Source organism: Chiloscyllium plagiosum, chromosome 4 (assembly GCF_004010195.1).
Source record: "Chiloscyllium plagiosum isolate BGI_BamShark_2017 chromosome 4, ASM401019v2, whole genome shotgun sequence".
NCBI classification, from domain to species: Eukaryota; Metazoa; Chordata; class Chondrichthyes; order Orectolobiformes; family Hemiscylliidae; genus Chiloscyllium; species Chiloscyllium plagiosum.
The window spans coordinates 90,121,416-90,135,068 of NC_057713.1; the positions used below are offsets into that span (position 1 = coordinate 90,121,416).

Below are 13,653 nucleotides of genomic sequence, written 5' to 3' on the forward strand. Positions count from 1 at the left end.
TGAACACAACTTGACTGTAGCTCCTCACCCCATCAGTTCATTCTAGCTTTGACTGCTTTAACTGACTGTCTAAAAAGGCTAGTTTTACTTCATAATGTTGTAGACCACTATACTCAGATGGCAGAATTTTGCTTCTCAAGGCAAAACTGTCCAGAGCAAATCAGATTTCCTCACAATTATACAGCTGCCAAGGCATTTTACTCCTCCAAAGAAACTGCTGGTCAGTGAAAATGCACGCACTCCTGCTTTATTTTGTAGCAAATATACGTTAGAAAAGTAAATTTGGTCTCTGAAGTAACTGTCAGCCACTTTATCAACCCTCAGGCAGTTGACCTCATGTGTATTCACCACTCGAAACTTAATACTGAGTATATCAAAACAGTTTATACAAATAATGCTCAAATTTTAAGAAACTTTACAGCTAATATTGAATAGGTTTGCTTTCCTGTTTTTAAAAAAAGTGCACTTGCGCACTTTTAAAAGTCAAACCTTTTAGAAGTTAACTACTCAAACATGTAGCTGAAAATGTGTTGCTGGAAAAGCGCAGCAGGTCAGGCAGCATCCAGGGAACAGGAGAATCGACGTTTCGGACATAAGCCCTTCTTCAGGAAACGTCGATTCCCTGTTCCCTGGATGCTGCCTGACCTGCTGTGCTTTTCCAGCAACACATTTTCAGCTCTGATCTCCAGCATCTGCAGACCTCACTTTCTCCTCAAAGATTTCTACTCAAACATGTAGTTGTACTCTGACTTTGTTCATGTTATACATTTTTGAGCATTTCCTTCCTTTAAGTGATCCACTAAAAGTAGAAATGTGATTGTAACTCTGTAATCCTGATTCTATATTTTAAAACTGGATGCTCAAAAACGTCACTAATCAATGGACATAAGAATTTGACAGTAACAAAACAATTCAAGGTATTCTGCATTTATTACTAAATTAAGCAGATGAGAGTTTACTTGCAAACGCCACAAATTAGGTTCGAGTACCAAAATACACAGCTTCTGACCTGTTAGATAATCAAACCCTATTATACATTTACCTGAAAGAAAGAAAACAAATATAAACAGCATAAAAATGACCAATGTGCAAATACTTGGCAAAGGTTTTGAATCAACTGAAATCACATGCCTCACCTGTCAGATTGAAATTAGGTGCCACTTTGCTATCAGCCAAAGTGAACCAAATCAGACCCAGACTCATACAAAGTGCAGCTGACACATCTATAATATTATAACGTTTCCCTGTTAGGAGGAAACAGATTAACAAATGATGAGTGTGAATGTATCTTAACAATTTTACTTTTGAAAGGCTTTCTAACCAGCAAGATCTGGGAATGCAAGCTAAAACAGGCCAAATATTTTTAAGAGACATTGAGGCTTTGTTCCACAAATTATTCTACAAACATTTAATTAAATGACAATGAAAATGCAACAATTTTCACTTACGGGTCACTGTATCTACTTTTCCTACCCAACCTTTAAGGGCTAGGAATAAAATTGACGTCAAGCTAAAACAGAATATGCATCAGTACAAAATGATCCCTGGAAGAATTAATAAATCCTTTCTGGCCAAAATTTAAATTGAAAAACCAACAGCATCAATTAAGTTAATGCATCTCATTGTTGTTTGCAGGACCTTTTTGTACATACTACACAGTGACTATACTTCCTCATACTTCATTGATTGTAAATTGTATTAAATAAATTGATAAAAAAAAAAGTTAACGCATTGTTTTTATCCTAAATTGAACAAGCAACTTTGGATCTGTGTGAACACTAGCAGAATGTCGACACGATAAACGTCCAATTACAAAGGTTATCTACTTAAGTTCTTCTGGTCAGCCTTTCTAATCTCCCACCTTTCATAAACTTAATTCATCTACAACTCTAAAGCCTGTATTCTATTCTGCAGCAAGTTCTACTTAACAATAAATCCTTAGAGTCATTGAGTCATAGAGATGTACAGCATGAAAACAGACCTTTCGGTACAACTCATTCATGCCGACCAGATGTCCCAACCCAATCTAGTCCCACCTGCCAGCACCCGGCCCATATCCCTCCAAACCTTTCCTATTCATATACCCATCTAAATGCCTCTTAAATGTCGCAATTGTACCAGCCTCCACCACTTTCTCTGGCAGCTCATTCCACACATGTACCACCTTGTGTGAGAAAATGTTGCCTTGTAGGTCTCTTTTATATCTTTCCCCTCTCACTCTAAACCTATGCCCTCTAGTTCTGGACTCCCCGACCCCAGGGAAAAGACTTTGCCTATTTACCTAATCCATGCCCCTCAATTTTGTAAACCTCTATATGGTCACCCTTAGGCTCCGATGTTCCAGGGAAAACAGCCCCAGCCTGTTCAGCCTCTCCTTATAGCTCAAGTCCTCCAATCCTGGCAACTTTTCTGAACCCTTTCAAGTTTCAAAACATCTTTCCGATAGGAAGGAGACCAGAATTGCATGCAAAGTTCCAACAGTGGCCTAACCAATGTCCTGTACAGCTGCAACATGACCTCCCAATTCCTGTACTCAATACTCTTGAATGATAAAGGAAAGCATACTAAATGGCTTTTTCATTATCCTATCTGCCTGCGACTCCACTTTCAAGGAGCTATAAACCTGCACTCCAAGGTCTCTTTGTTCAGCAACACTCCCTAGGACCTTACCATTAAGGTGTATACATCCTGCTAAGATTTGCTTTCCCAAAATGCAGCACTTCGCATTTATCTGAATTAAACTCCATCTGCCACTTCCCTGCCCATTGGCCCATCTGGTCAAGATGTTGTTGTAATCGGAGGTAATCCTCTTCACTATCCACTACACCTCCAATTTTGGGTGTCATCTGCAAACTTACTAACTGTACCTCTTATGCTCGCATCCAAGTCATTTATGCAAATGATAAAAAGTAGAGGACCCAGCACCGATCCTTGTGGCACTCCACTGGTCACAGGCCTCCAGTCTGGAAAGCAACTCTTCACCCTCTGTCTTCTATCTTTGAGCCAGTTCTGTATCCAAATGGCTAGTTCTCCCGATATTCCGTGAGATCTAACCTTGCTAATCAGGTCTTCCATGGGGAACCCTGTCGAATGTCTTACTGAAGTCCATATAGATCACATCTACTGCTCTGCCCTCATCCTCTGTTACTTCCTCAAAAAACTCAATCAAATTTGAGAGACACGATTTCCCACACACAAAGCCATGTTGATTATCCCTAATCAGTCCATGCCTTTCCAAATACATATACATCCTGTCCCTCAGGATTCCCTCCAACAAGTTGCCCACCACCGAGGTCAGGCTCACTGGTCTATAGTTCCCTGGCTTGTCCTTACCACCCTTCTTAAACAGTGGCACCACGTTAGCCAACCTCCAGTCTTCTGGCACCTCACCTGTGACTATCGATGATACAAATATCTCAGCAACAGGCCCAGCAATCACTTCTCTAGCTTCCCACAGAGTTCTAGGGTTCACCTAATCAGATCCTGGGGATTTGTTAATTTTTACGCGTTTCAAGATGTCCTGCACTTCCTCCTCTGTAATATGGACATTTTGCAAGATGTCACCATCTATTTCCCTACAGTCTATATCTTCCATAACCTTTTCCACAGTAAATCCTGGCGCAAAATACCATTTAGTATCTCCCCCATTTTCTGTGGCTCCACACAAAGGCCACCTTGCTGATCTCGGTTGGGCCCTATTCTCTCCCTAGTTACCCTTTTGTCCTTAATGCATTTGTAAAAACTCTTTGGATTCTCCTTAATTCATGTGCCAAAGCTACCTCATGTCCCCTTTTTGCCCTTCTGATTTCCTCTTAAGTATACTCCTACCTCCTTTATACTCTAAGGATTCACTCGATCTATCCTGTCTATAATTTACATATGCTTCCTTCTTTTTCTTAACCAAACTCTCAATTTCTTTAGTCATCCAGCATTCCCTATACCTACCAGCCTTTCCTTTCACCCTAACTGGAATATACTTTCTCTGGATTCTCGTTATCTCATTTCTGAAGGCTCCCCATTTTCCAGCCGTCCCTTTACCTGCAAACATCTGCCCCCAATCAGCTTTCAAAAGTTCCTGCCTAATACTGTCAAAATTTGTCTTTCTCCAATTTAGAACTTCAACTTTTAGATCTGGTCTATCCTTTTTCATCGTTATTTTAAATCTAATAGAATTGTGGTCGCTGGCCCCAAAGTGCTCCCCCACTGACACATCAGTCACCTGTCCAGCCTTACTTCAAGAGTAAGTCAAGTTTTGCACATTCTCTAGTAGATAGATCACATACTAAATCAGAAATTTTTGTCTTGTGCACACTTAAGTATACCAGCTCCACATTTGGCCAACAACTTACTGTAAAAAAGTAATTAACCTTTTTTTTTCCAAAAAAAAAGAGTTCTTTTGTTATGCAATCCTTAACTCAGCAACCTACTTCTGCCCCATAACCATGCCCAATTCTGAACTTTAACCCTCTGCTTCCTTACTTTTCTCCATCTTCAAATCTTGCATTAAAAATCTTTAGCCTAAAGCTTGGTTTAAACAAATGTAAAAGCTCTGATCTGTGAACAGGCTCAGTATCCATTTTTGTTGTGTTTCTGGTGAACATTTTAACACATGAATACGTACTTTATAAATGTGATATTTCTTTAATTATGAAAGTTTGTGGGATATCAAGCAGTCAAAAACACTTGATTAAATACAGGATAATAAAACAAGCTAACACCACTTATGAAGAGAGGCTGTTTTCCATACCAGCAGAAGAGATTGAAAGGGGACATGATTAAGATGTATAAAGTTATGAGGAAATAGATGGGGAAGGCAGGAAGAAAATCTTCCCCTGATGGAGGGATCAATAACTTGGGGTAATGATTTAAAGGTAAGACTCAGAAGGTTAATGGAGGAAATTTGACTATAAGATTTTTCACCAAGAGAGTGGTGGGAATCTAGAACTGCCAGAAAGAGTGGAGGCAGAAACTCTCATAACTTAAGTATTTAGATGATTACTTGCAATACCAAGTTATATAAAGCTATGGGCCAAAGTGCTGGAAAATGAGAGTTGATTAGTTAGGTTGGCTCTTTTTGACTGTCATGGATGCAATGGGCCTTTTTCTTTGATGTGGATCACTATGACTCTACTAATTCGTAAAGTCTCAGAATGCAACAAAGCATTCCTTCACTGAAGGGAAGGCAGTTTTTGGATGCACTTATTGCAGAAACTTGTAGGGTCAAACAGCTTCGTAAAAATTAAACAGGTTTTGTGAAAATCAATGGTTACATTTTGCAATTGGTTGGAGAGTACAAAAACAGAATAGATACACCAATGGTCTTGGGTGACTTGAGATTTTCTATTTCTAATTAACTTATACACAATCCCTGACATTACCTGGGGAAAAAAGTAACAGTATCTACAAAGCTGGACCAATTGGACTTGCAAGTTAGTGTTTGTTTCCTCACACGGCAAGATGGCTTAAAAATAAAGTCTATAATCAATATCATTCAACTTATGTAATCTCTTTAGCTGACAGACTGGGGGAATAAAAATAACTGGAATTTCAATTTTTAAAAAAATGTTTGTCAACTTGAAATGAGAAACTGGAAACAGGAGGGAATATGGTTATGCACTTGTTTTCTATGAACACGTTAGTTAGCATAAAATAACAATTATTTGGATTAAGCAGACATGCACCTACACTGATGATCAGAGTATTTGAAGGTCAGTGTGTAATTGCTCAGTTTTTAATGTTCCTCCACATAGAAAATCAACCTGCTTTATTGAAGTGCAATTTTAAGTACTCATGTTTACAAGAACAATTTGAGCTTTTTTAATGCATCTTATGTGATGTAGATGGTTATTTACATTTAAATGATGATATATTAATCCCCATTAAACGTTTAATGCAATAACGAAACATTCAAGAGGCAGCCTCTTAACTGCCACCACATTTATTGCTGAATAATGGAAATTTGTGGATAAATCATGTTTTTTTTTAAATCTAGATTTAGATTATGTATCGCAATGCTACTCTCAGACATATAAGACAAGACATGTATAATTGTTCTTAAAAATAATCATTCACCAATGGCATGGAATACAAATCTCATGTAGCTTTATTTGGTAAAACTTCTGTCAGGTAACATTACAATGTTGCAGTTTCTAAAATGCAGGGTTTTAAAACTCTAATATGTACCTTGAATGAAGACTCCTCCTATCATAACAGGAATCAGCTTGCAGCATTTGAAGATTACTTGAGTTGGATAATTCAGATAACCAAGTGAGGTGTTTGACAAGCCCATAGTGGCCACTGTAAGAAACGCTATAAGCATATAAGTTTTCCAGGGGATTCTGCAAAACAAGACAAAAAGTTAAATGAAACAAAGAACTGTGGATGTTTAAGATTTGAAACAAAAATGGACCTCATTAAACCCTTTACTGGCTGTACCAATAAAATTGTATGAGGGTACTACTCAAAATATAATCAAATAATGAATTTTTTTTAAAAAATTGACATTATGTTCTAAAGACTACATGATTTTGCTGGGTCTTGCAAGGATTTGCATTCATAAAATAAAAATGAGTGAGCACAATTTACACCACTGAAGAAACATTTGACCCATCAGTTTGAATGCCACTCTTGTAAGATTGTAGATTGTAGATTTAATGCCCAGAGCACAGCACAAGCTCAGAAAGAACAGGAGCAGTTGGCCACATAGTCACTCAAGCCTTCTTCAGTATTTGGTAAGACCACAACTGATATTCAACCTCAATACTTTACTGCCTGATCTCCTTGATTTTAGAATCCAAAGACTTGATGATTGCAACCTGAACAAACATCCAGAGGTCTCAGTGATACAGAATTCCAAAGATTCACAACTCAAGCTAATAAACATCCTTTCACCTTTCTCAGAAATGGCCACCAATCCCTTATCCTTGGACAATTCAGTCAGTTCAAGATTCTCCAGCTGGAGGAAACAAACCTCTTGAAAGTTAAGTTTTCAATCCTTCATAGAACCATACTAGTCTCAATGAGATCACCTCTCATTTTTCTAAACACAAGAAAGCAGTGGTGCATTCTACTCTTTCTCCTCAGAGGACATCTCACCCATCCCAAGTTTGATAGTGAACTTTTGATAATAGTTCCCTTCAAGAAAGTGTGTGATATTAAGAGTTAATTTGCTTTGCTGAACTGCAACAAATTGAATGCCCTGAGGGTAGGGTGATGTGTCTTTGTCTTATAGATGAAATGTGAGGGGTTTACATTCCGTCCCCTTGCCATTCAGGAATGATTTACATTGTCATCACCTATTCAAAAATCAATAAAAACATTATAGTTGGAATTCTGACTACTCCCTGTAGTTTAAAAATATACAATTCACATCAGATCTGGCCATTAAGGGAATAAGCATTACATTGTTTCTGGAGGTGTCGTGGTCACTGCATTGTATCTTGAGTGGTATGTGACTGTGAGGGAGTGACTGGCGGGGTGTTTTGAGCGACATTACTAATTGTGATGTAAAGATTTTGTATAAAGGAAGGCCTGGTTCCTTTGTTCGGGGAGCTTCCCTGGACATGCCTCGCAAGCATGGCGAGGAGTGTTCAGGGTTTCTCCAAAGCTTAATAAAATTTGGTTGCTGTTCACAGAAGTTGGTGTGTTGCAGTTGCATCAAGTGTGTAAGGACCTTAGGAAAAAAAAACTTAACAGTATATCTTTTTTTCTAGATGGAGGTATAAACTGTACCTAGACTCCTACCATACCACGCAACTAAGCTCTGAAAAATTGTAGTCAGGCTAGTGCTATTGGGGTGAGGCAAAGATCAATGCTGAACATTCAATTATTAATTGGGTTTGGATGAAGATTTTTGCACAAAATAAAGATTTATAGGGTGCTGTGGTTTGGCTTTGGATCATAAGCCACTTACTCAGTACTAGCAGTCTATATGCCAGGAAAGACAGAATTGGATTTTGTTGTTGCGCTTCTTATGGTCAAACAGCTTGTTGATACTGATAATCAATGTTCACACACATGCATCATAATTTGACCAAAGAACCTTAAATAAATAAGTGTGTAACAGCTTCCCAGCAATATCTTCAGAAGGGGAAGAAGACTGGCTTATAATATACAAAAAAAAATCCCTGATCACTTTTACATCGAGGGCTAGTCTCAGAGTGTCAATATTTACAAAACTTCAACAAGATAAATTTGTTATTGGGTTTACTTTCAGTTTTTGAAGATAAAGACCAGGAAGTTAAGCTACTAAAAATGGATGCTACAAATTTAAATTTGTGATTGCTTTCACCCAGGCAAGGGCTAGAGTATGGGTGCCCATAAACCAATGCCTTATCTATGCTAATATATTATCTCCAACCCTATAAACCTTTACTTTGTGCAACACCTTGTGGTTGTGGTCCCTTCATTCAAGTCATTTATATAGATTATAGGTAATAATGGAGATTCCAGTGCTGATTTTCATTGTTATGCCAAAAACATGTAGCCACAGGAAATTAACAACTACAAAGCAATAAACGGTGCTGGCTTTTATTAAATCAACTAAAAATCACTTTAACAATGCTTTGGATGCACAAACAATGTACTAGAAACAGCTTCAGAGAACGTTTAGATTGATTATAAACAAAATCAACAATTACAGGATTCTGAACAGCAGTTAATATAGAATCTTACAGTACAAAAGAAGTTGTTTGATCTATAGGGTTTTTCAGTTCCCAAAAGATCTACCTAGCCTGTCACATTCTGCAGCCCTATATCTGTAGCCCTCTAGTGTTCATCACTTTCAAATATATATCCAGCTCTCTTTTGAAACCTCATATGGAATCTATGTCCACCACTCTCTCGGTCAGTTATTTCTGACTCCTAACAACTCTGAGTAAAGACGTTTCTCCTCATTTCACTCTTAGCTGTCTTGCTGACAATCTTGAAATTGTGACCCCTAGTTACTAACATACTTTATTTACTGTCAAAATTGTTCATAATTTGTACCACCTCAGGTCAGCTGTTTATCTTCTCTGCTTCAAAGAGAATAAGCCCAATTTCTCTGATCTCTCCTTGTATCTAAAATCCTTCATTCTTAGTATTATTCTAGAAAATCACCCTTTCAATATTCTTCCATGAATAACGTGCCTGAAACTGAACACAATACAGAGGAACCTTGATTATCCAGCCTATGATTACCCAAATTTCGGATTATCTGAACAAAATCGCAAGGTCCTGTTGCTCCACTAAACCGTTATCTGGCATTCGATTATCCAAATAAAATACTCCCCCCGCCCTGCCCAGTGTCGTTCGGATAATCTAGGTTCCTCTGTACTCCAAAAGTGGTTTGACCAATGATTTGTAGAGGTGCAACATCACTTCATTCCTTTTATACTCTATGCCCCTCTTTATAACCCTAGGATTCAATTTTAGCAACTGTTTCATCTTGTTTGGCCATCTTCAGAGAATTATGCATGTGAACTCAGAAGTTCCTCTCCTCCTATACTCCCCTCAAAAGGTGAACCACTGAGCTTGTATTGCCTTCCTGTTTCTTCTACCAAATTGTATCATAATGAACTTGAAACTTTAATTTTGATCCTGTCTCAACAGGTGCTACCAGACTGGCACTGTTTTTCCAGCACTTTTTATTTCAGATCTCCAGTGTCTTCATTAATTTGCTTTTAGTAAAAAGAACTAAATGATGAAACCAAATAAATTGCCTTTACAGCAATCTTAGCATTCATAACAATTCAAAAATAAATCAACCAACAAGTCCTCAAATTGTGCTAGTTTTAGGTGTTTATTTTGCTTGATTTTATGTTAAGTTCATTTGCATATTGGTAAGTATGCAATCTTCCAAAAAACAGAGTTATTGGACCGCCTCAATGACAATATCTCAACTGGATACACAACAGGAGAAAGTGAGGTCTGCAGATGCTGGAGATCAAAGTTGAAACTTTATTGCTGGAACAGCACAGCAGGTCAGGCAGCATCCAGGGAACAGGAGATTCGACGTTTCGGGCACAGGCCCTTCACACAACACAACTACCTCAGTTTCCTGTATACCCTAATTTTTTTTGTTGAATTCTTATTAATTCCATGAAATTCATTGAAGATTACACACATACAAACCAAATCTGCTACAATTAATACTTTTCTGGAGAAGGTATAATTCCTTTCTCATTTGAACTGGACTACCCAACATAGCAACAAGGCTTTTTCATGCCCAATTACAATAATTTCTAGAGCATAACAGGTTAAAAGAAAAGCTACAAAAATTTAGCATATCGTGACTGCAACATCACATTAGCTGCCTTGTAACATTTTCTAAGTCATAGGAAATTTGGAATGGTCACAAATCGGATCCATTAAGGATACTGTCAGATATAATTGTGCAGCGCTCCTTGCTCTGATATTTAAGGATTGCATCAGGTCAGTGGTGAGAGATGATATAGGTTCTATGGAGAATAAAGTTGAATCCATTTGGGTGAAAATTAAAAATTCTAATACGAAAACATTATTGACAGGCATAGTCTACAGGCCATCAAATAATAATATCACGTTGGAGTGGGCAAAAAGCAAAGAAATAACCAGTACCTGTAAAAATGGTACAGATATCATCATGGGGGTTTTTAGTCTACATGTCGATTGGTTGAACCAGGTCACATAGCCTTGAGTAGTTCATTGAATGTATCCACGATAGCTTTCTTGAACAGTACATAATGTAACTGACGAGGGAGCAAGCTATTCTAGATCTGGTCCTATGTAGATTAGATTATTTACTGTGTGGAAACAGGCCCTTCGGCCCAACAAGTCCACACCGACCCGCCGAAGGGCAACCCACCCAGATCTATTCCCCTACATTTACCCCTGCCCCTAACACTACAGGCAATTTAGCATAGCCAATTCACCTAACCTGCACATTTTTGGACTGCGGGAGGAAACCCATGCAGATACGGGGAGAATGTGCAAACTCCACACAGTCAGTCGTCTGAGGCGGGAATTGCACCCAGGTCTCTGGTGCTGTGAGGCAGCAGTGCTAACCACTGTGCCACTGTGCCACCCACTGTATAATGAGACAGGAATAATTAATGATCTCATAGTTAGGAATCCTCTTGGAAGGAGCAATCATAGTATGATTGAATTCAGAGCATAAATGCAAAGTGTGAAGAGAAACTCCAATACCAGGATTGGATCCAATAGGATGAGGGAGTTGGTTAAAGTATACTGGATGCAAAGACTTTATGGCAGGACAATTGGTGAACAGTGGAGGACTATCAAAGCAACTTTTCAAAGTGCTCAGCAAAAGTATATACACCAGTGGAAAGGAAGGACTGAAGAAAAAGGGGTAATTTGCCACGAGTATCAATGGAAATAAGAACCAAAAGAACTAGGAGCAGGTGTAGGCCATCTAGCCATTTGAACCTGCACCGCCATTCAATAAGATCATGGCTGATCTTTTTGTGGCCTCAGCTCCACTTACCAGCCTTCTTACCATAACCCTTAATTCCTTTACTGTTCAAAAAAATCTTAACTTTAAAAACATTTACTGAGGAAGCCTCAACTACTTCACTGGGCAGTGAATTCCATCAATTCATAACCCTCTGGGTGAAGAAGTTCCTTCTCATTTCGGTCCTAAATCTGCTCCCACTAACAGGAAGCTATGTCCTCTTGTAATAGTTTGACTTGCTGGGGGAAAACATCCTGTCTACTTCTATCCTATCTATTCCCTTCATAATTTCATGTTTCTGTAAGACTACCCAATCATTTTTCTAAATTCTAGTGAATATAATCCCAGTCTACTCAGTCACTCCTCATGAGCCAGTCCCCCCAACTCCAGAATCAACCTCGTGAAACCCCTCTAGTGCCAGTATATCCTTTTTCAAGTAAGGTGATCAAAACTGCATGCAGTACTCCAGGTGTGGCCTCAGCAGCACTCTATACAGCTGCAATATAACCTCCCTGCTTTTAAACTCAATCCTTTAGCAATGAAGGACAAAATTCCACTTGCCTTCTTAATTACCCGTTGCATCTGCAATGTTGCAAAGGTCCTTCTGCACATCAACATGCTGCATTTCTTACCATTCAAATAATAGGTTTTTTTTTTAGTTATTCCTACCAAAATGGATGACTTCACATTTATTAACACTGTATTCTATCTGCCAGACCTTTGCCCACTCAAGTAGACTATGTTCCTTTGCAAAGTTTCACAGTCCTCTGCATACTTTGTTCTACCACTCATCTTAGTGTTATCCACAAACTTTGACACATTACACGTGGTCCCCAACTTCAAATCATCTATGAACAATTGTGGTCCCAACACTGATCCTTGAGGCCAGTGACCACCAGTCACTGATCGCCAGCGATGCAGCACATTCTATACTGACCATTCACGGTGCAAATAAGATTTTCTCCCGTGTTCCCTTTGTTCTTGTGCTATTGATTTTAAACGGATTTGGCCTTGGTTCAACACTTGTCAATTGGCAATTCCTATCGACCTACTTTATCCAGACTTCAGATGACTTTGAACATTTGCAATCAAAGCTTCTCGCAGCCTTTGTCATTAAGGATAACTGCTCCAGCTTCTCCAACCTTTCCACATGAGCCACCAAGTTTTTACCATTACCTTTTTTACATTATCTCCTAAGCTTTTACATCCATCTTTTAGCATTGACACCAATATAGAATACAATGCTCCAGCTGAGGCTCAATGAATGTTTAAAAGGTTCACTATAACATTCTTGCTTTTGTATCCTATTTTGATGTTTACAACACTACGAATTACAAACTTTAATAACTGTTTCTTAACCTGTCCTGTTACCTTCGATGATTTGTGCAAGGATGGCTAGGCGCCTCTGCTCCTACATGTCACTTAGAACTGTGTAATTAATGTTGTCTGTACTTATTCTACCTACCAAAATGTTTCAGCTCACAACCACTTACTGCCATAATTTGAAAAATAATACTCAACTGGTAATGGAAGCAGATTCAATAGAAACCTTACAAAGAAAGGACTGTAAGCAGTAGGTAGGAAGCAGGAAAAAGAGACTGATTAGGCAGTGTAACATATAGTCAGCACATACATCTGGACAAAATACCCTACTTCTGTGCCACATAGAGTCAAGAAATCTACAACATGTAAATAGGCCCTTTGGCCCAACTTCCCCATGCCACCCAGTTTGCACAATTAAACTAGTCCCACTTGTCTGCATTTGGTCCATAGGACCAGTTCCAATACCGTACAACCCAGATGGTCTCCTTCTTCAAAGACCGCAATTTCCCCCCTAGACGTGATCAACGATGCTCTCCACCACATCTCCTCCACTTCCCGCTCCTCCGCCCTTGAGCCCCGCCCCTCCAATCGCCACCAGGACAGAACCCCCTGGTCCTCACCTACCACCCCACCAACCTCCATATACATCGTTTCATCCGTCGTCATTTCCGCCACCTCCAAACGGACCCCACCACCAGGGATATATTTCCCTCCTCTATCAGCGTTCCAAAAAGACCACTCGTGACTCCCTCTTCAGGTCCACACCCGCCACCAACCCAACCTCCACTCCCGGCACCTTCCCCTGCAACCGCAAGAAATGCAAAACTTGCGCCCACACCTCCCCCTTTACTTCTCTCCGAGGCCCCAAGGGATCCTTCCATATCCGCCACAAATTCACC

The 13,653-nt window shown here is 39.2% G+C and overlaps 1 protein-coding gene across 4 annotated transcripts in view; it reads right to left on the minus strand.

Annotated features, from left to right (window-relative positions):
- The window catches only part of slc35b3 (solute carrier family 35 member B3), a 45,992-nt gene that overhangs the window by 26,448 nt on the left and 5,891 nt on the right, over positions 1–13,653 (minus strand). For 3 of the 4 annotated variants that reach the window (XM_043688590.1, XM_043688593.1, XM_043688592.1), the window contains exons 4-5: positions 6,184–6,338; positions 1,137–1,244 (exon numbers count right to left, since the gene is read on the minus strand). In XM_043688590.1, the coding sequence (XP_043544525.1) occupies positions 1,137–1,244; positions 6,184–6,338 (263 nt within the window). The remainder of the gene's footprint in view (positions 1–1,136; positions 1,245–6,183; positions 6,339–13,653) is intronic. The other variant, XM_043688591.1, reaches the window with a different exon arrangement.